The 22,422-nt window shown below is 41.7% G+C and overlaps 1 protein-coding gene across 1 annotated transcript in view; it reads left to right on the top strand.

Moving 5' to 3' along the window:
- The window catches only part of AKNAD1 (AKNA domain containing 1), a 45,496-nt gene continuing 36,272 nt past the window's right edge, over positions 13,199-22,422 (top strand). The window contains exons 1-4 of the mRNA XM_013962482.2: positions 13,199-14,185; positions 16,310-16,349; positions 16,513-16,661; positions 16,759-16,821. Coding sequence (XP_013817936.2) covers positions 13,199-14,185; positions 16,310-16,349; positions 16,513-16,661; positions 16,759-16,821 — 1,239 coding nt within the window. The remainder of the gene's footprint in view (positions 14,186-16,309; positions 16,350-16,512; positions 16,662-16,758; positions 16,822-22,422) is intronic.

Below are 22,422 nucleotides of genomic sequence, written 5' to 3'. Positions count from 1 at the left end.
TTGAAGCATGAATTTCAAGTCGAGGTGTGGCAGGAAGACCGGTTGGAGAGAGGGGCAGCCACAGTTCACCAAGGGCCTCACATGCCATGATTAGGATGGGAGAACATGCAAAATAAACTCCTAAATGTGGTATACTTGCAAATTTTCAATCATCCTGAAATGACAACATCTGAATGTGATATTTACATTTTCTAGGGACTTCCCTGCCAGTCCAGTAGTTAAGACTCCATACTTCCAATGCGGGGAATACAGGTTCAATCCCCAGTCAGGGAAATAAGATTCCACATGCCATATATCATGATCAAAAAATAATAAAAAAAAAATACAGCTTCCAGAAAATATGTTCAATCATTCATTCACTCACCAAACTTTTTAAAAAAAATTTCTAAAGAGCTGTATAGATAAGGTCATGGCAGTGTGATACAGTTTCCCCCTGACTCTATAACCTCACTTATGAAGTTCCTGTGTGCCCCGGTAGATTTTAAAGTTTCTTTCCATGAATTTTTTAAACAGCTTTATTGATGTATAGCTGACAAATCACAAACAGCACACACTTTGAGTGCACAGTTTGTTAAGTCTGATGTTTATATGACATACATATACATTTATGAAACTATCAATACAGTCACCATATTCATCCATAAAGATTTCCTTGTGCTCCTTGGAAATCCCTCCCCCAACCTCCATCTCAAACCTAGGCAACCACTGATATGCTTTCTGTCACCATAGATTAGTTAGCTTTCTGTAGAATTTTACATAAATATGTACTTTTTTTTTTAATTTTGGTCTGGTGCTGGTGCTCAGATGCTCAGTCATGTCAGACTCTTTGTAACCCCATGGACTGTAGCCCACCAGGCTCCTCTGTCCACAGGGATTCTCCAAGCAAGAGTACTGGAATGGCTTGCCATGCCCTCCTCTAGGGGATCTTCCCAACCCAGGGATTGAACCCGAATCTTTTACATCTCCTGCATTGGCAGAGGGATTCTTTACTACTAATGCCACTTGCTTCTTTCAAATAGCATAATTATTTTGAGATTCATCCATGTGATTTCATGTATCAATAGTTATCATTTTTTATTTTTTAAAAAAACTTTCCACTTTGAGCTATGTCCTCCCTCAGTATTTACTGTATCTCCACAAACTTGCTCCATGGAATAACAAACTTGCTCCACATTAGGAGATGCTTTGGGGATGATAATCCCCCCTGGAACTATGAGATACTGTTTGCGGAAGAAATGATGAGGCATAGATCCTAGTTTTCTAAGAACTCTCTAAAATGTAAGAGTACTGTAATAAACAAAGTAATGGAACCAAAATATGTCCACATCCTTGTCCCTAGAACCTTGAAAATACTACTTTACATGTCATAAGGGATTTTATAAATGTGATTAAGATAGGGCTTTTGAGGTGAGAAGACTATCTTGGGTTATCTGAGTGGGGTCCTTTTGTAATCACGAGGGTTCTTGTAAGGGAAGAGGGAGGCAGGAGGAACAGAGTCAAAAAGAGACTGAAGATGCTTTGATGTTGGCTTTGAAGATGGAGGAAGGGGTCACAGGCCAAGGAATGTAGACAGCCTTAAGAAGCTGGGAAAGGCAACGGGAGGGATTCTCCCCTAGAGCCTGTTGAAGGAATACAGCCTGCTGACCTTAATTTTAGCCCAGAGAAACCTATTCTTGGACTTCTGCCCTCTAGGATCAAAAGATAAGAAATTTTTGTTGCTTTAAGCCACTAAGCAACAAATTTGTGAAAATTTGTTATAGCAACAACAGGAAACTGATAAAAATACCAATCCTGTTTTTAAAAATGCTGAGTCTCTCTGTAACAACCTAGAGGGGTGGGAAAGGGTGGGAGGTAGGAAGGAGGTTCAAGAGGGAGGGTACTGTGTACACCTATGGCTAATTCATGTTAAAAACATTTTTTTAAAATGCTGAATCTGACCGCTTCTCTTTTCTCTTCCATTTTGTGACACATGATCTAATAGGAGCGGAAGCAGGTTGGATGCGGAATCAGACTGACGTATCACAGCTGCTCCTCTGAGCTCATTTCCTCATCCTAAAGGAGGGGAGATGCAGTATTTATCTTTGGGGGGCAAAGAAAGAATTGATGAGATGATATACACAAATGATATTTCACATGCTAGTAAGGTTACGCTCAAAATCCTTTAAGCTAGGCTTCAACACATGAGCTGAGAACTTCCAGATGTTTAAGGTGAGTTTTGAACAGTCAGAGGAACCAGAGATCAAACTGCCAACATCTGTTGGATCATAGAAAGAGCAAGAGAATTCCAGAAAAATATCTACTTCTGCTTCATTGACTAAACTAAAGCCTTTGTGTGGATCACAACAAATTGTGGAAAATTCTTCAAGAAGTGGGAATACCAGACCACCTTACCTTCCTTGTGAGAAACTTGTATGTGGGTCAAGAAGCAGCATTTAGAACCGGACATAGAACAACTAACTGGTTCAAAATTGGGAAAGAAGTACGACAAGGCTGTATATTGTCACCCTGCTTATTTAACTTGCATGCAGAGTATACCATGGGAAATTCTTGGCTGGATGAATCACAAGCTAGAATCAAGATTGCCAGGAGATATATCAATAACCTCAGATACAAGTGAAGAGGAACTAAAGAGCCTCTTGATGAAGGTGAAAGGGGAGAGTGATAAAGCTGGCTTAAAACTCAACATTCAAAAAACTAAGATCATGGCATCTAGTCCCATTATTTCATGGCAAATAGAGGGGAAAAAGTGGAAGCAGTGACAGATTTTATTTTGGGGGGTCCAAAATCACTGCGGACGGTGACTGCAGCCATGAAATTAAAAGATGCTTGCTTCTTGGAAGGAAAGCTATGACCAACCTAGATAGCATATTAAAAAGCAGAGACATCACTTTGCCGACAAAGATCTGTCTAGTCAAAGCTATGGTTTTTCCAGCAGTCATGTATGGATGTGAGAGTTGTACCATAAAGAAGGCTAAGCACTGAAGAATTTATGCTTTCAAGTTACGGTGCTGGAGAAGACTCTTGAGAGTCCCTTGGACTGCAAGGAGATCAAAACAGTCAGTCAGTGGGAACTTATGTACACCCGTGGCAGATTCATGTTGATGTATGGCAAAACCAATACAGTATTGTCAAGTAAAAAAATAAAAAAACAGTCAGTCCTGAAGGCAATCAACCCTGAATATTCATTGGAGGGACTGATGCTAAGGCTGAAGTTCCAATACTTCAGCCACCTGATGTGAAGAGCCAACTCATTGTAAAAGACCCTGAAGCTGGAAAAGATTGAAGGCAAAAGAAGGGAGCTGCAGAGGATACGGCTAAGTAGCATCGCCAACTCAATGGACACGAATTTGAGAAAACCTCGGAAGACAGTGAATAACAGGGGAGGATGGCGTGCTGCATCCATGGGGTCGCAAAGAGACATGACTTAGCAACTGAACAACAACAACATACACAAAGGGCCCAGCACATAGTATACCCTCAATAAATAATCATTTTCTTTACTTCCCACCTAACTTGATTGAAGAAACTAAACTCTCTTGTTAATGACGTGCTGTGAATTTTGGCTAAACTGCTTCTTCTCCTTCAACCTATTCCATGAGGTTAAAGGAAGATATCTGTTAAATCTCCAAGAGTGTTTATGAAGTCTCTTAGAGTTTGTAATGTGGCTAGATACTCTCGATTAAAAAGTATTATTTAGATGCAAAGTTCTGTTATCTTTTGAGTAGGTGATTATTTCCTGTCCTAAATTGTTCAGCACTATACTAAAGTTCCATTTCTGAGATAATGATGTTACTTGAGAGGGTGACAAGATACGTCACTTGAGTGTTGTGAGTCTTAACTAATTAACTAACATTTTTCACTTTTCAAGCCTATACAAGCCTATCATAAAAAGCTAAATGTTGAGTATTATTTACTTTGTATATGGTGTCACTTCCAGTATTTTAATATAGCAACTAAAACTGCCCAATACAAGTTGGCATTTTAACACTGGATTAGGCAATATTCACTTTACTTGTGGTGGTGAAGTCGCTCAGTCGTGTCCGACTCTTTGCGACCCCGTGGACTGTAACCTACTAGGCTTCTCCATCCATGGGATTCTCCAGGCAAGAATACTGGAGTGGGTTGCCATTTCCTTCTCCAGGGGATCTTCCTGACCCAGGGATTGAACCCTGGTCTCCCGTATTGGAGGCAGACGCTTTAACCTCTGAGCCACCAGGTACTTGGGGGAAGTCTAATTGAGAACTATTTAAAGAGCTTTGTGAGTTTTCCTGGTGTTCCTGTGGTTAAGAATCTGCCTGCCAATGCATGGGACAAGGATTCTATTCCTGGTCCAGGAAGATCCCACAGGCCTTGGTAAAACTAAGCCCACGAGCCACAACTACTGCACCCGTGCTCTAAAGCCTGTGCTCCACAAGAGAAGCCACTGTAATGAGAAGCCACGCACTCCACCTCGAGAGTACCCCACTCCTGGCAACCAGAAAAAGCCCTCAGGCAGCCCAGTCAAAAATAAATATTTTTTTAAAATAAAAGCTTTGCGCTTTTAATCAGTATAAGAAAAGGGTAAGGGAAACAGTGCTATTATTTTTCTACAAGGGTTTAGTTTTTAACAGATTTAAAATTCAAATTCTTATCTCACCTTCAAGTACCTTCACAAGCACAGTGCTGGGTTCTGTTGATTTTTCCTCCCAAATATGTCACTGTCTTGAAAACATCCACTTCTTTCATCTTCACTTTCATCACCTAAGCTAGGTCCTTTCAGCTTTCCCAACACACAGAGTTTTTTCCATCTTCTGGTCTTTGCCCAGAACACTCTGCCCCAGCTCTCTGCACGGCTGCTTTAGTATCCTTCAGGCTCCAGTTTGAAAAGTATGTTCTCAGAGAGTTCTTCCCTGCCTATCTTATCTCAGGAAAGTTGTCCTTTCTTACATTCTTTTCCTATCTTTCATAGTAATTACCACCATTTATAACACAAAATATTCTAAATCTTTTGCATGCAATTAATGAATTAGTACTTGTAAAGTGCTTAGAGCAGTATAAGGCACATAAGTACTATGTAAGTGATAATTAAAAAAAACAAAACTCCCACAATCCTCACAACCCTTCTTGTGCTATTAATGTCACCTTTTCACAGAGGACAAACTGAGGAACAGAGAAGTTAAACAACTTGTCCAAAGCTGCACAACTAATAAGTAACAGAATCTAGCTACAAGCTCAGTCAGGGACCAAAATCTACATATCCAACTATTTTCTACATTTCCTTTTCAGTCTAGGACCTAGCATAGCTCATTGCACCTACTAGGTACTTTCAATAAATATCTGTTTAATAAGTGAAGGGCTTTCCTGGTGGCTCAGAAGGTAAAGAATCTGTCTGCAATGCGGGAGACCTGGGTTCGGTTGGGAAGATCCCCTAGAGAAGGAATAAAGGGACTGCTCTATTAAGAAAATAAAATTTACCTGTAATCCTACCACATAGAGATTTTGGTATTCATACTTTAGATTTTTTAATTAAAAAAATTTAAAAAAAATTTTTTTTCATACTTAAGATTTTTTAAATGTAAGGTTATACTTTTCATCAAAATCATAACTTTCAGAAATTATTTTGAGGAGCATAGATCAAGCATTAGTACCTAATGTATTTGACATTTATTCTTTAAAACATTTACAATTTCAAGTGAACTTTCTTCCTTTAGAAAGTAGGTGGAAGGTGGGGAAAAGGCTAAGTCTTTAAGCAAATGATAAAGAATTTTCTTAAAATTTTCTGGCCCTTCTTTATCTCTAGGTAGAGGTTGCCAAACTACAGCTAGAAAGTCTAGGGAAAGCATGAGATATTTTTTTAAAATATTATACTTCTTTAAATCAAGTATGCTTTAAAATTTGTCATGAGAATTATCTTTAGAAAATCAACTGGCAAGAGTTTTCTAAATATTCTGAAAGCACAGCAAAGGTCCTTTGTTTACAAATCAACAACAGTCTATGCTGATTACGTGGCTATGTCAATGGGAAAACTAGATAAAAAACAGCACTCACCCATAACGGGCAAGAAAAACAAGCAAAGGCTACTGGTGAACACCAACAGGAAGCTTCTGCAGATACTGGTTTGCTCAAAGGATTTTTTTTTGTTCTTTTAAAATAGTTTCAGGATAAATAACTCGTAGCAGCTGGTCATCAGATTCACATATACTCATGGAAGGCCCACACCACTAAGACCGACTGTGAATAATACATCGGCTCTCGGGGGAGGACTGGGCTGGTCGCAGCGTTCTCCTTCTGCCATTCGACAATAGCAAGATGAAGCCGGACGGCCATGCGGGATGGTGTGTAGTTTCAGCCACAGACACTGCATTCATGAGCACTCCACATTTCTGAGATAGAGTTAGCGGATAAGGACTACCAGAGCATAATCAAATGCAGCCAGAGCAGTGGGAGCCTTGTATCACATGACCTTTGAAAATATTTTAATCTAGAAACACCATACACTGGATACAAAATCCATGACTACCTGACCTATCCCAGGCATGGCCTGGGATATACTACTCCGAGATATTTCCTGTTTGCTTTGGGTAAATAGAAATCTTGAGCTAGGAATAGAGAAAATTTGAAAATTAAAACAGAATCTAAGTATTTTTGAATGCTTTTAAAAGACAACGAAAAATGACAAGCTTAGATCACATCAGAGGCTCCTCATGTAGTCTTCAAAGCTGATTTCTTACAATCAAAGGGACCCAGAAGCAGCAGACACGGCATGATTTTGAAGCTCAGACTTTGTTCTATTATTCAGTTGCAGCCAACTTTCAACTACTGAGGAAAGAAGAAAGATGATTTAGAATAACAGGATTGCTCATCTGTATTGCAAGAGCCTTCAAGCAGCTCATTGCTTGATGTCTAGGGATCCCAGGATGGAGGTGAGTTTCTTTGTCTACTGCTGTCATCTTACTGCTTCGTGTTGAGAGTATTGATTTATGAGTTCAAAGTATCATTGGATCTTGTACTTAAAGCTCCTAACTGTAATCTAGGCACATTCTTAACAACACACATATAGAGAAGTAAGAAGATTTTGGATTATTGCATCATTGCCTCCAACTCTCAGCCCCTATTTTCATTCAGTCAGTAGGGTGGATCTTGGAAGAGTGGGGTTCAGGATTTGAGTGGTAAGGTCCTTAGTGGAAGGGGGCAGGGAAGTGTTGGTGGCAGGAATGCCTGTTTTTCCTCTGCCTCTAGGCCAAATACACCCTGATAGAGGCTAGCAGAGGTCTAAACCCAGAGGGTAATGGGGACGAGGTTAAGAGACTGACACAGCCACACGGCCCCACAGTTTTTCTTCAAAGATGAAAACAGTCCTCTGATACATAACATCGTGTGTAACATCTGTATTACCACTAAATGGGCCTGGTAAATAGAACAAACATCACCTACCAGCCAGAAACAACGATTCCCTGACCATCTTTGGACTCCATCACTAAGGAGTCTTGGTTTTTCCATCTATAGACATTAGTTGATTTCATCAGATTAACAGTCATCCCAGCCATGGCTATCTTCTTCTCTTAAACTAGAGATATTAGTGAGGTCAGGCCAGCATTTCGGCACCAAATTCAGACTTCATGATAAAGTAAACCACACAGGGAATAGATGTCAGCATGGTGAGCACTTTGCTGTTCATCCCTATTAGGGGATGACTGAGCTGTTTCCTCAGGGCCAGGTCACTGTGAGGCGCTGGCTGCGTTTGCTCAAAGTGTTCTCGGAGGGTGATTTGTGAGCTATTGCTGAGCACATAATGGTTAGGATAGCTGCAAAAGCAGCCATGGCCCCACACAGGTTCACCTGAACTCAGTAAATCAAATTGGGTTCTAGAGAAATGTTCTGTTGGGTTCTGATCGGAACCTCTTGGATACATCTTTGGATTTCAAGACAGAGCTGAATACTGACATGGGAAGATGGTCCACTTCCTCCCAGCTACCTGTAAGGGGCCCTTTACAATTCTAAGGATGTAGCTTGTCCTTTGGCAGCAAAACATCCTTTTAAAATTTTGCAAGCAGACACAAAAATAATGGTAATAATTACAGAAGCTGTTTTCCTGTGTGTAATGGGAGAGTTTCTCAGGCCTCTAGCTTCTCTTGGTGGTTGCTCTTCTTTCTTTTCCTTAAGAGTCATAGCAAAAAATAAATTTTATCAGTTTAAGCAGAATGATATTTTAGAAATTAGGATCTGGCTAACAAAGGGTCTTTTCCAGCAAGAAGGGCTTGGAGCTCAGCAATGAGCACCTCAAGATACAAATAAGGCATGAGGATGAGTTTGGGGGCCACAGTTTGGGTCATGAAAAGTCCTGCAAATCTTAGAATTCATCTTTCTTTTCTTTGTAGGCATTTAAAGATGCTCTCCCTCTCAAAAATTAGACAACTTTAAAAAATTGAAATATTTTGACATATAACAAAGTACAATTTTAAGGTATATAATATGTTAATTTGATACATTTATATATTGTAGTGATAACTAGATCTTTATCATGTTACATAATAATCGTTTATTTAGTGGTTGGAATAATTAAGTTCTAGTCTCTTAGAAAGTTTGATGATTATAATATTATTGTCTGTATTCCTTGTACTTTACTTTAGATCTCTAGGGCTTACTTATGGCCTGTTCCAAGCTTGTACCCTTAAACAACATGTCTTACCCCTCCACCCGCCACCCTCTGGTAATCACCATTCTACTCTTCATTTGTATGAATTTGGCCTTTTTAGATTCCACATATAAGTTATATCATACAGAACCTGCCTTTTTCTGTCTGACTTATTTCACTTGGCATAATGTACTCAAGGTCCATTAATGTTATGGTAAATGGCAGGATGTCATTCTTTCTTATTATATACATATGTATATGGCAGGAGTCATTCTTTATTATATACATATGTGTACCTATATATGTATACATGACATCTTCCATACATGAACCCTTATGTTCATAGCAGCACTATGCACAGTAATTAAGGCACAGAAACAACCCAAATGTCCGCTGCCAGATAAATGGATAAAGAAGATATGGTGTGTATATACAGTGGAATACTACTCAGCCATAAACGAAAGAATGCTGTTTGCAGCAACCTGGTTGGCCCTAGAGATGATCATACGAGTGAAGTAAGTCAGAAAGAGAAAGGCAAATATCATATGGTATCACTTATATGTGGAATCTAAAATATGACACAAATTAACTTATTTATGAAACAGAAGCAGACTCACTGACATAGAGGACAGGCTTGCGGTGGCCGAGCGGAGGCGAGAAGGGCAGGCTGAGGAGTCTGAGACTGGCATATGCAGGCTAGTATACACAGAAGGCATAAACTTTGTTGCTGTTGTTCAGTTGCTACGTCGTGTCTGACTCTGTGATCCCTTGGACTGTAGCCCACCAGGCTCCTCCATCCGTGGGACTTCCCAGCAAGAATATTGGAGTGGGTTGTTGTTTCCTTCTCTGGGGGATCTTCCTGACCCAGGGGTCAAACCTGTATCTCGTGCATTGGCAGGCAGATTCTTTACCACTGAGTTATCAGGGTAACTTAGACAATGCTTTATCTTAAATTATTTTGTATTGGTTTTCACCATCAAACAATAAATTCATTTAAAGGTAGATTTTTTTTAAAAGTAGTTTTGAGACCCCTATAGAGGTCCTGTCTCATACAGGCCATTTCTTCCTTTATCCTGCCGATATGCCACAGATAAAGAATACCTAGCTTTTTGTACTGGGCATTCTTCAGCACTCCAACACTGAGACTGGGTCTGTTTTTCATTTTTAAACTACCCTTATTGATTGCTCCCTCTGTGCCAAACACTATGTCAGAACTTTGTATACCTTATCTCACGTTCATCTAGCAATCCTGTGACCTAGGTATTCTTCTTATTTTTCAGAAGAGGAAACTAAAACTCAGAAAAGTGACGTAACTTGCCTGATGGCATAGAGCTAATGAGTAGAGAAGCCAGAATTCAAATCCTGGTCTCCCAACCCCTACTTTCCCTCCGTGCTTTTGACCTTCCTGGGAAGCATTTCCCTTGTTCTTCAAGTTCAGTTGCAGTGGCCTATAATTCTGTTCATACACCTCACTTTACAGTAAATGTTAGACTGCCAAAGTAATCCTACAGTGATGATGATGGTTCTTTTTCTTTCTCTTTCTCTCTTTAAACAAAATACGTTTATTTGAATACTCTAACATTGACACCTATCTATAAATTCAAATTTTTGTACAATGTTTTATAGATATCTTTACCGCATTTTATTTTTAGTCCTTTTTTTCCCCCTCAGAAAATTTAGCTCGCTTTTTTTGGTCAAACATATCCCTTTAGCTTTTTAGGTTCTATAAATAAAGCACAAGTTATAGACTCATAAAAATTTAGATGGGGGAGACAACCTCAGAGATCTGCTTCTCCAACCCCATCATTATATGGGCAAGGGAGGCCGGCCAGTGGTTGTGGCCTCTTAGTTGACTCAGAGCTTCAGTTATTCCAGCTAAAACTGGAGACAATTTGACTACTTCTATAAAGTTGTCCCAAAAGTTTATAAATCAAGAAGAGATATTTAAATGGGTGCTTTCAATTTTGTTTAAAAGAATACAGTGAAAGTGTTAGTCACTCAGTTGTGTCTGACTCTTCATGACCCCCTGGACTGTAGCCCGCCAGGATCCTCTGTCCATGGAATTCTCCAGGCAAGAACACTGGAGTGGGGGCTTCCCTGGTGGTCCAGTGGTTAAGAATCCACCTTGAAATGCAAAGGACATTGGTTTGATACCAGGTCTGGGAAGATCCCACATGCCAAGCAGAAACCAAGTCCATGCGCCACAGCTGCTGAGCCTGCTGGCTGAAACTACTGAAGCGCATGTGCCCTAGAGCCTGTGCTCCGCCACAAGAGAAGCTGCCACAATGAGAGGCCCACACACTGCAGTGAAGAGAAGGCCTTGCTCACCGCAGCTAGAAAGCCCGTCTATCACTGACGACCCACCACAGCCAATAAATACGTAGTTAAAAAAAAAAAAAAAAGAATACTGGAGTGGGTAGCCAATCCCTTCTCCAGAGGATCTTCCTGACCCAGGGATTGAATCCAGGTCTCCTGCACTGCAGGCAGATTTTTTACCATATGAGCCACTAGGGAAGCTCCCCCAAAGAATAAACGACTCATACCAGATGGCAGCTGGTTTTGCTCTGAACATTTTCAGGAGTATCCCTAAGATGTGCTGCTACCGCCAAACTGTGGCAGCTTGACAGGACTGCTCAGACTCTTTTTTGTTGCTGTTGACTTACAAATTTATTTTAGCTTCAGGCATGCTGCTGCTGCTAAGTCACTTCAGTCGTGTCCAACTCTGTGCGACCCCATAGACGGCAGCCCAGCAGGATCCCCCGTCCCTGGGATTCTCCAGGCAAGAACACTGGAGTGGGTTGCCATTTCCTCCTTCAATGCATGAAAGTGAAAAGTGAAAGTGAAGTCGCTTAGTCATGTCCGACCCTCAGCAACCCCACGGACTGCAGCCTATCAGGCTCCTCTGTCCATGGGATTTTCCAGGCAAAGAGTACTCGAGTGGGTTGCCATTGCCTTCTCCGAGCTTCAGGCATATAACATAGTAATTCAATATTTTTACACATTATATTCCATTTAAAGTTATCATAATATATTGGTTCTATTTGCTGTTCTGTATAACAGATCCTTGTAACTTACTTATTTTATACACAGTAGTTGGTGTCTCTTAGTTCTCACTGCTAATTTGACCCTTTCCCTTTCTCTCTTCTTACTGATAATCACTAGATTGTTTTCTATATATGTGAGTCTGTTTCTGTTTTGTTTTGTTTCATTTTTTAGATTCTACATATAAATGATAACAGTTATCTTTGACTTATTTCATTAAACACAATAAACTCTATGTCCATCCATGTTGATGAAAAAAGTAGAATTTAACTTTAACAGCTGACTAATATTCCACTTGGAAGGAAAGTTATGACCAACCTAGATAGCATATTCAAAAGCAGAGACATTACTTTGCCAACAAAGGTCCGTCTAGTCAAGGTTATGGTTTTTCCAGTGGTCATGTATGGATGTGAGAGTTGGACTGTGAAGAAGGCTGAGTGCCGAAGAATTGATGCTTTTGAACTGTGGTGTTGGAGAAGACTCTTGAGAGTCCCTTGGACTGCAACGAGATCCAACCAGTCCATTCTGAAGGAGATCAACCCTGGGATTTCTTTGGAGGGAATGATGCTAAAGCTGAAATTCCAGTACTTTGGCCACCTCATGTGAAGAGTTGACTCATTGGAAAAGACTCTGATGCTGGAAGGGATTAGGGGCAGGAGGAGAAGGGGATGACAGAGGATGAGATGGCTGGATGGCATCACTGACTTGATGGACTTGATGAACTCTGGGAGTTGGTGATGGACAGGGAGGCCTGGCGTGCTGCGATTCATGGGGTCACAAAAAGTCGGACACGACTGAGCGACTGAACTGAACTGAATATTCCACTGTGTATTGTGTGTGTCAGTCACTTGGTCGTGTCCAACTCTTTGCAAGCCCATGAACTATAGCCCACCAGGCTCCTCTGTCCATGGAATTCTTCAGTCAAGAATACTAGAGTGGGTTACCATTCTCTTCTCCAGGGGATCTTCCTGACCCAGGGATTGAACCTGGGTCTCCTGTATTGTAGGTAGATTTGTTAACTGTCTGAGCTTATATACATGTATCTATAGTCTGCCTTCAAGAAAATCAATCCCTTACTTGCATCCCAAGCTGCTGTTTTGGGAGCACAAATTTCAAATAGTACTTCCAAAGAGAAGTTGATAAACATTTGGTCATTAACTGGAAATGATGTCTTCCTCACTGTTTAATGAGTGAAATATTTAGCCTCCCTCTCCTTTCTAATTCCTTGATTATATACCATCAATTATGTTAATGTAATATTTAGGATCAGTTCCTCTTGGCAGAGCTTTCTGCCTTCAGTTTATAACTGCATTTCTCTAAATGGAAAACATCCACTTTGATCTGCATAAAAATGATCTGCATCCACTTTGATAAGCATAGTTTCACACATTACATTAATTATATTTAACAATGATGTTCTTTTCATTTTGCACAGATGAGGACACACAGTGAAGACAGTTAATGAAAACTAGACGATGTATTGCTATAATTAAGAACATCAAGATCGGGAGCAACTGATAAAGGAGGTCACACTGCACATACATGGACAAAGCCTATTTCCTGAAAGACACAACTTCTAAGCAACAGGAGGATTTGCCTTATGATGAGGGTTTCTTCCAAGTTAAGATGTACCATGGTTATAATCTTACCTCAAGACATGACATCCTTGATGTCTCAAATCAAACGAATTTAGCAGAAGATGAGTCTCAAGAAAAGGCTACATATAGAGAGACTTGTCAAGAGGCAGATATGACCATGACTTTGGATAAAACGACTGAAAATGCTGTCAGCGAAACATGTGATAAAGAGAATCAGTGCACCATAAATCTTCCTATTCCAGCTAATCAGGAAGACACTTCAAAGTCAAACATTTCTGATATTTTACTCCATCACCTTTGCAAAGAAGAATTCTCCAAAGACCAAGGCATTAATTGTGAAACTCTCCCAGAGATCTCTAATAATGACAGTTTCGATGAGACTATTATTAAAAATATTATTGTGTGGCATGTTAAGAATTCTTGGCCGATAGAACAATCCTCAGAACTCACTGACCAATTCAACTCCAAAAGCGATGATAAAAATAGCAACAAGCCCAGTTGTTCTCTGACCGTGACAGAAGAAAACACTTCTGATTCAGATGAGTTAGTGGCTGCTGGAGAAAGCAGCCATGAGGAAAATTCAAATTTTCTATCTAAAATCAAGAGTCTATGTGATAAACAAAAAAGTTGCCTATGGCAGACACCACATAATCAGGCTGAAAAAGCAAACTCTGGCAACAAGTTCAAATATGGCCATAGTCAAATTTATTACTGGTTCTCTAATTTCTCTAAGGTTGCTCCCAAAGTGAAAATTCCTAAAAATTACATAATTGACAAACCTCTTATAACAGATCCACAAGCCAGCTTTTCTCCTGAACTGAGAGATAAGTCAGCTGTTGGGCAAGATATTTCAGAAAGCACATCTAGATCAAATTATGTTGAAAAACAAGAGCAGACGTGGGAAACTACTGAACCTTCACAACTGGTAGAGGTAAGTGGAAGCAGTCTTCAGGAAACACACCCTCAGGACCGCTGCTCATCCATATGAGTGTGGGTCTTCAGAAGGTGCAGAGAACTAAGCTGTAGTTCTGAGGTTCTGAATTCTAGTTCTGGGCCGGTACCCTGAACTCTCAGGAGCGCAGTGGGTGTCCTCATGAGAAGAATCTGGAACTGAACTAACAATAACACAGAATAAAATCCAAATTCTTCAACCAGGAATTTGCATGTCCCCATTTTTCCTGTCATGCTAGCCTTCTGAACTCAGCTCCCCTCCCCAGGAGTCATCCTCAGTTAGTGGGCTGGCCCCACCTTCTCTGAGCTCCTGCCTTACCGGGAACATCCCACCTCTGCTTATCAAACCCCTGCTCATTTTCATGGTCTCCTTCAACTCCACACTGGCCATAGGACTTTTCAGAATCCCACAGCCAGTCTTTTGCATCCGTGTTTCTTAAATATTCTGTCAGAGCTTATCTCAACCTGCTTGCATCATTACGATTTCCAAACATCTGTTCCTTCGACTAGATTTCAAGACTCTGGAGGCGGCTGCCTCGTCTTCATCTTTCCATCACCCAATTCCCCCAGAGCCCTGGCCAGGTGTTTGCATATATTATGCCCTTGGTTATGAATGCTAACTTAAATTATGATCTTTGATAACATATTTCAAGATTGTTATACTGGTAACTATTTAGTACAACAGTTTGTTAACATTTAATCTATACTTTTTCCCCTTTCCCCATCTTTCCATCCTTCCACCCACCTTCCCAAATGCTGAGGCTGAGGATCTCATTGACTATTTGAGGTTCTGTAGTTAAATAAGTTCACATTAATGATCAAAGTAAATACTTGAGTTCTCCGGCACTTTGCCAGGACTGTATGATCTTTCTTTTAAGCAGTCTATGAAGGGCACCCTGCCTGAACACTCTCTGCCTGTCTCTATTTCCACCCCTTCATCCACCTTTTCTTTTAACGGAAACTTCTGGGGAATTTGAATAGAACCTCCCTTATCCCTTGCAACACACACACACACACACACACACACACACACACACACCTGGAGTCAGCAGCCCACTCGGCCTTGACTAGGATGCTTCTCCCAGTCTTAGAGAAATCTGTACCCCTGTGACACTGGGAAGTCTCCACATTCCTCATTCTGCTCGCAGAAGAACCCTCTTGGGTGGGCACAGTTCTCAGTGCCCTGTGGGTAGTAGGGGCAGATCGAATATCAAGTTCATCTGTCTCTGGTAACGGGAGTCTGAAGTGGGGCATCTTCTTTTCTCTTGGCCTGTCCATTCAGGTTGGCGAACTGGACTCTAGTTTCCATAGCCATCGTATACCTGAGATATTTCTAGTAACCACAGTCTAGTTTGACCACAGCATTGGCTCTCTGTCTCTAGTGTGTTTGTGAGCTGTGTGTGTTGGGAACAATGGGAAGATGATCAAGGTGAATCACTCTGGAATTTGAACTCTTATCCAGTTAGCCTCTGGTGAGTAGAAAAGGGAATGTCCTGTGTGAAGTCACTATCTTGCTCCCAGACACTAGCCACCATGTATCTGGTGTTAGCGAGAGCCCTAGCAACAGTCAGTGACGAGACCAACAGAGGTCCCTGCCCTGGGGGAGCTTGTGGTCGAACCGTAGGAGAAGGGTTTGAGTATTCCATATAATAGTATCAAACATGATAACAGTAACAGCTAACATATACTGAATATTTACCATGTACTGGGTGAACTCCAGGAGATGGTGATGGACAGGGAGGCCTGGTGTGCTGCGATTCATGGGGTCACAAAGAGTCGGACATGACTGAGCAACTAAACTGAACTGAACTGAACTGAACCAAACTATGGTAACATTTAATTCTCATCTTGACACTATGAAGTAAGTTCTGTTACTATCCCCATTTTATTGCTGAGGAATTTGAGGTTTATAGCAATGACGTAATTGCTCTGGATCACCCGGCAGATAAGTGTCAGAGTGGAATTCAACCTTGGCATCAGGGCCTCAGCTCTTGACATAACCCTGGGTGGCCTCCATGATGACCAGAACACATTGGGTCATCCTGCATAATGGTGTCATTGGTTAATATCAACAGTAATGTTTTCTCATCCTTTCATTGTGCAGATGGAACCCACAGTACATATCCACCAAGAACATCTCGCAGGTACTAGCATTTTTAAACCTCTTTGGCTTAGATACACCTTTTGAAAAGAGATTTTTTAAATAGCAAATGGTGGTGATTGCCACAGACTTCTGTTTTTAGTACTTAACAAAATCGCAATGCAGTTGAGATGAATGGTAGCCAAATTTTATTGTTTCTTATATAGGAATAGAATCTGAGCCGAGTCTCTCTAAGCTGCCATCGACTTCTCAGGAAGACCCTTCCTTGAGTTCTTCTTACATATTTCAAAAGATATCTCAGGGGAAGCAGATGTGTCAGAAGTTAAAAGAACAGACTGATCAACTGAAGGCTAAAGTAATACTCTTAAAGCTTATTGTGAAACATAGAAGTAACCAAATTCAAATATAAGATATCAGGCCCTTAATGAAATATTGCATGTTTTTCACTGCAGGTACAAGAATTTTCCAAATGCCTAGCACAGGAGTCTCCCTATCATTTTCAACACAGAAGGCTGGTAATGAATTTTATCACATTTCAAAAATCTTTATTAGAGAATTTGACACACAAAAATATGACATAAATGACTTTATAGCATCATATTTTCTCTACACTGGTGGGGGTAGGAATGTTCTGGTAAAAAAAATTTTGCTGAACATTGAGCTATCTTTGTCTTTTACAAGGAGTAAAAGAGACTAGAGCTTTCTATTTCAACATATATTTAGCCCCTTTTCCTTCTCAGGGGGATCTGTATGGCTGTTTTTCCTCAGCAGTCATCCCATAATAAATCGGAAACCATGGTAGGCTCAAGAAAACAATATGTCAGCTATCGCAAAGGGCAAGCACAACGAGATTTGATGGGCCTGGGAGACACAGGCTATAAAAATTGCCGGGATCTGCAAACTAAATATATAAAACTTAAAACACCTGGAAGTCAATCCTGAATACATGCTTTTCAGATCAAAATCTTCAGCTTTTACATCCTCGCTTTTTGTCACATTTCATCAAATCGCTACTTTACATTGGAACCCATCAGCGTCAGGGTCGTGTGAAGCAGAGGTGAAGCGTGGCAATGGGGCAAAAGCTGAGACCGCTAGAACCAGGGACGTGTGAAGTTGAAGCTGTAGATTTTAGGCCATTGGGCCAGCAGCGAGATGGGTGGTCAGATGTCCTGACACAAAGGACCTGGGCAAAGGTCAGGACAGGCTGTGCTTCAGAAGCTGGACAGGCAAAAAACTAGGAAGATTCAAACACTAAGGCACACAGTTCATTATTCTTTCATCATATGAATTAAATAACTCACATTCATTCAACAACATTTGTGGGGTACTCCCTATGACTCAGACTCTGCAACAGGCACCAGGAATTTGAAGACAAAGAAACTGTCCCTTTTTCAAGTGAATTATAGACTCCTGGGCACAACAGACCAGTAAATCCACAAGTAGCATGCAGTATGGAAAGGTTACCTATGATTACATATGATGCTAATGGCAGCACGGAAGGGGCTCACCCTGACCAGTGGGAGAGTGCCTTGGAAGGCTTCCCGGAAGGGATTTCTGGACTGGGCAGTGTAGGAAGAATATGGCGGAGTAGGGCAAACAGGTGTCCCAGGAAAAGGAATCAGCAGGAGCAGTGGCACAGGGGCAAGACAGTGCTGAGAGCGTGAGGAACCGTGTGGCAGTATAACTGACCAGATAGAGCTCACAGGGAAGGGAGGAGACTGGAGAGAGGTCCTTAGATAAGGACTACCATGAAAAGCCTTTATGCTATGCTAAGGAGGTTAGATTAATTTCATCTTGAGGGGGCATGACAGGGCAACAATGCAGGGTTTAAAGCTGAGAAACAGCAGCCACCATGAGGGCAAGACAGTAGGAAATAGGCTAGAAAATTATAATCCAGGTAACAAATTATGAAGTCCTAAACCAAGGCTGGCACTAAGGATGAAGAGGGGGACAAATCTAAGAGTTTAAGGAAGCGGTGGCAGACTGAACAGGGTAAATAAAGGGAGGGAGGAGGCTTGGATGCATGCCAGATTTCTAGCTTGGCTAACCAAGGTCAGGAATAGAAGTGGAAGATCCGGTTAAGAATGGGTGTGGGAGACAGGCAGGAGGCCAGATGTCAAGTTCAGTTGGGACATTTTGAGGCACCCATAGGACATCCAATTGGAGGGGTCCAGTAGGCAATTTTGGACATCCAATTGGAGGGGTCCAGTAGACCTCTATTTCTGCTTTATTGACTATGCCAAAGCCTTTGACTGTGTGGATCACAATACACTGTGGAAAATTCTGAAAGAGATGGGAATACCAGACCATCTGACCTGCCTCTTGAGAAATCTGTATGCAGGTCAGGAATCAACAGTTAGAACTGGACATGGAACAACAGACTGGTTCCAAATAGGAAAAGGAGTACATCAAGGCTGTATATTGTCACCCTGCTTATTTAACTTCTATGCAGAGTACATCATGAGAAACGCTGGACTGGAAGAAACACAAGCTGGAATCAAGATTGCCAGGAGAAATATCAATCACCTCAGATATGCAGATGACACCACCCTTATGGCAGAAAGTGAAGAGCAACTAAAAAGCCTCTTGATGAAAGTGAAAGAGGAGAGTGAAAAAGTTGGCTTAAAGCTCAACATTCAGAAAACGAAGATCATGGCATCTGGTTCCATCACTTTATGGGAAATAGATGGGGAAACAGTGGAAACAGTGTTAGACTTTATTTTTGGGGGGCTCCAAAATCACTGCAGATGGTGACTGCAGCCATGAAATTAAAAGACACTTACTCCTTGGAAGAAAAGTTATGACCAACCTAGATAGCATATTCAAAAGCAGAGACATTACTTTGCCGACTAAGGTCCGTCTAGTCAAGGCTATGGTTTTTCCTGTGGTCATGTATGGCTGTGAGAGTTGGACTATGAAGAAGGCTGAGCGCCGAAGAATTAATGCTTTTGAACTGTGGTGTTGGAGAAGACTCTTGAGAGTCCCTTGGACTGCAAGGAGATCCAACCAGTCCATTCTGAAGGAGATCAACCCTGGTATTTCTTTGGAAGGAATGATGCTAAAGCTGAAGCTCCAGTACTTTGGCCACCTCATGCGAAGAGTTGACTCATTGGAAAAGACTCTGATGCTGGGAGGGACTGGGGGCAGGAGGAGAAGGGAACGACCGAGGATGAGATGGCTGGATGGCATCATGGACTCGATGGACGTGAGTCTAAGTGAACTCCGGGAGATGGTGATGGGCAGGGAGGCCTGGCAAGCTGCTATTCATGGGGTCGCAAAGAGTTGGACATGACTGAGCGACTGAACTGAACTGAACTGAGTAGGCAATTAGAGCCATGGATCTGAACTTCAGAGGATGTGTTTGGGTCAGACACGTAAATTTGGGTACAGCTGTAGGTTGAAGCTGTGCAGTATAGAGATTGCTCAGGCAAACAAGTGGAGTAAGCAGTGAAGAAATTCAAGGTAGAGTCATGGGAAACAGCAACCAGGGGCAGGTAAGAGATCGATAAGGAGAAACTGGAATGGTCAAGACAGACCTGGAAGGCGCAGAGCTACAAAAGCCAAGAGAAAAGAGGGTCTGAGAAGGGGGAGTGGGCCACACCATCCAGTCTTCAAAGAAGGAAGGAAAGCAAGACGTGCATTGGATTTGGCCACTGAGAGATCATGAGGGACCTCGGCAGCCCTGATTTCAATGAAGAGGTGGATCTACCAAAGCCAGATTGCAGGAGTTAAGGAGTGAATGATAGGCGAGTAAAGTGAGTGAGTGAAAAGTCGCTCAGTCATGTCCAACTCTTTGCAACCCCATGGACTGTATAGTCCTGAATTCTCCAGGCCAAATACTGGAGTGGGTAGCCTTTCCCTTCTCCAGGGAATCTTCCCAACCCAGGGATTGAACCCAGGTCTCCCACACTGCAGGTGGATTCTTTACCACCTGAGCCACCAGGGAACCCCAAGAATACTGGAGTGGGTAGACTGTCCCTTCACCAGTGGATCTTCCCGACCCAGGAATTGAACCAGGGTCTCCTGCATTGCAGGCAGATTCTTGACCAACTGAGCTATCAGGGAAGCCCTCCTAAAACCCAGGCTTTCAGAAACCAGGAGAACATAAATTTTGAAAGGGCCAAGCAAAGCAGAGGAAAGTGGTTCAAGGCACTAGCCTTCTGAGGCCTCGGTTCAGGAAGTTTCTTCCTATGTTAGAGGCAGTGTGGGGATTCGTACTGGGACCCAGAGAAGAGGAGAGGTGATCTCTGACAGTGTTAACCTTGGCATGAGATTTCCAGGCCCATTTGGTTCAGTGAAGGAAGGCCAGACAGGGCTAAAACTAACGTTCGCAGCATGAGCAGCAAATGTATAAAGCACCTGGATTTTGGAGCAGACATCCTGGTTCTGTGTGTTGACTGTACAAGCTTAAACCTTTCACATACCTGCCCATCTCAGAGTCAAATTTGTTAAATGAAGTACACTTATGGTAAGAAAACTATGTCCTAACTTCTTCTGAGGGTAGAACACAATTAAAATTCTGAGATTCCAAATTATAATTCATAATTGGCTTTCTTCACTTTTCTCTTTCCTTTGAACACCTCATTCCTTCTCCTGGCTTAAACCACCATTTCCATGCTGCCAATTCCCAAAGACTAGTCCTCACTTCTCATCTATAGGGCCACATGCTGGTCCTGATTTTCCTTTGGATCTCCTGCTCTCACTGAACATTGTACCTTGTCCAACATTGACATCTTCATTCAAACTTGTTAGCCTTTTCAAATTCCTTGTTTCTCTCAGGGGGTTCACATTCTTTCTACCTCCCAAGCTAGGAATCTGCGTACTGTCTGTGAGATTTATAGTGCCAGTCAGGGTCCTGGCAAGAAAGAGATGACTTATTCCAGTGGAGGAACTGAGGAGGGTTTAGGAAGGTATTATTTTATAACCAATTAAGGTACAGAAAGGATCTCATGGAAGGAACAGTGGGGCAGAGGGCTGGAGGAAGAACAGATAAAGGTGTATGAGGAGAGCAGCGGTAGCTACAGGAGTAGCTGACGAGCTCCGTGGCTTTTGGCAGAGACACAGCCAATCCTTGTTAATACAGGCAGGAGGAAATCAAGGAGACAAAGACCCTACCTCATCCCTCTTCAGCTCCTCTCTCCTGCAGTTGCCTTCCATTGACTGAAACCAACCAAAGCCAAGGGTGCTGGAGCCTGCTGGTACACTCCATTGAAGACCAGCCTCCTGGCTGGGGCACAGAGAAAGATGGAGGATAGATCTGGAGGAAAATGGAAAACATGCACCACTTTTGCCATTTATACCCTTTGGCCAATATGCTTCTGAACTTGTTTATTTATTTTAATAATAGTAAGAGTAATAATGAAGATGATAGTTACCATCTATTGAGTGTGTACCATGCTCCTGGTGCTAAGCAGTATCTCATTTAATTTTCACAATATGAGGTGAGGGCTATTATGCTCTCAAATGCAAAAACTGAAGCTTAGAGTTCAAGGTGACTGAAATCATACAATTAGTATGTAACAATCTGAACTTGAACTCTGGTGTATCTGCTACTCTAACCCCACGATGCAGCATTTTTGCCTTTGGTAATGTCTCTCCAATTCATCCTTTCCTGTCCATTTTCACTGATACTGCCTGGTCCAAGCCCTCTTGAGCATCCTTTAAGCTGAGTTAAGTCTCACTTCTTCCACTGAGCCGTGGCAAAGTATTCTATTCCACAGTCTCTATTCCCAACTGGAATAAAATCTCTGAGACAAGAGACTATACCTGATACAACTTTTGTGTCTCTCACACTCTGGGCACAGGACTAAACATGGGCAGCACTCAGGGAATGCTTAGCAACTGGGGCTTCACAGCTGTAGCCTCTACACATCAAGACCCTGACCTTCACAGTTTAAATATTCATCTGCATGAGCTACATCTGGAGGACTTACTCAAAGCTTCGGGCTAAATTTCCTGATATTCCTGCTCCATCACATCCTCCAAGCCATTCAATCCCAGGTCCTTTAACTTCAATTTTTTTAAATTGGATTATTAATTTATTTTTTATTATCATTGCTTTACAAAGTTGTGTTAGTTTCTGGAGTGCAACGAAGTGAATCAGGTGTATGTATACA

Source organism: Capra hircus, chromosome 3 (assembly GCF_001704415.2).
Source record: "Capra hircus breed San Clemente chromosome 3, ASM170441v1, whole genome shotgun sequence".
NCBI classification, from domain to species: Eukaryota; Metazoa; Chordata; class Mammalia; order Artiodactyla; family Bovidae; genus Capra; species Capra hircus.
Note: the sequence above shows the minus strand (reverse complement) of the source record. Positions and strands in the feature narration are given on the sequence as shown.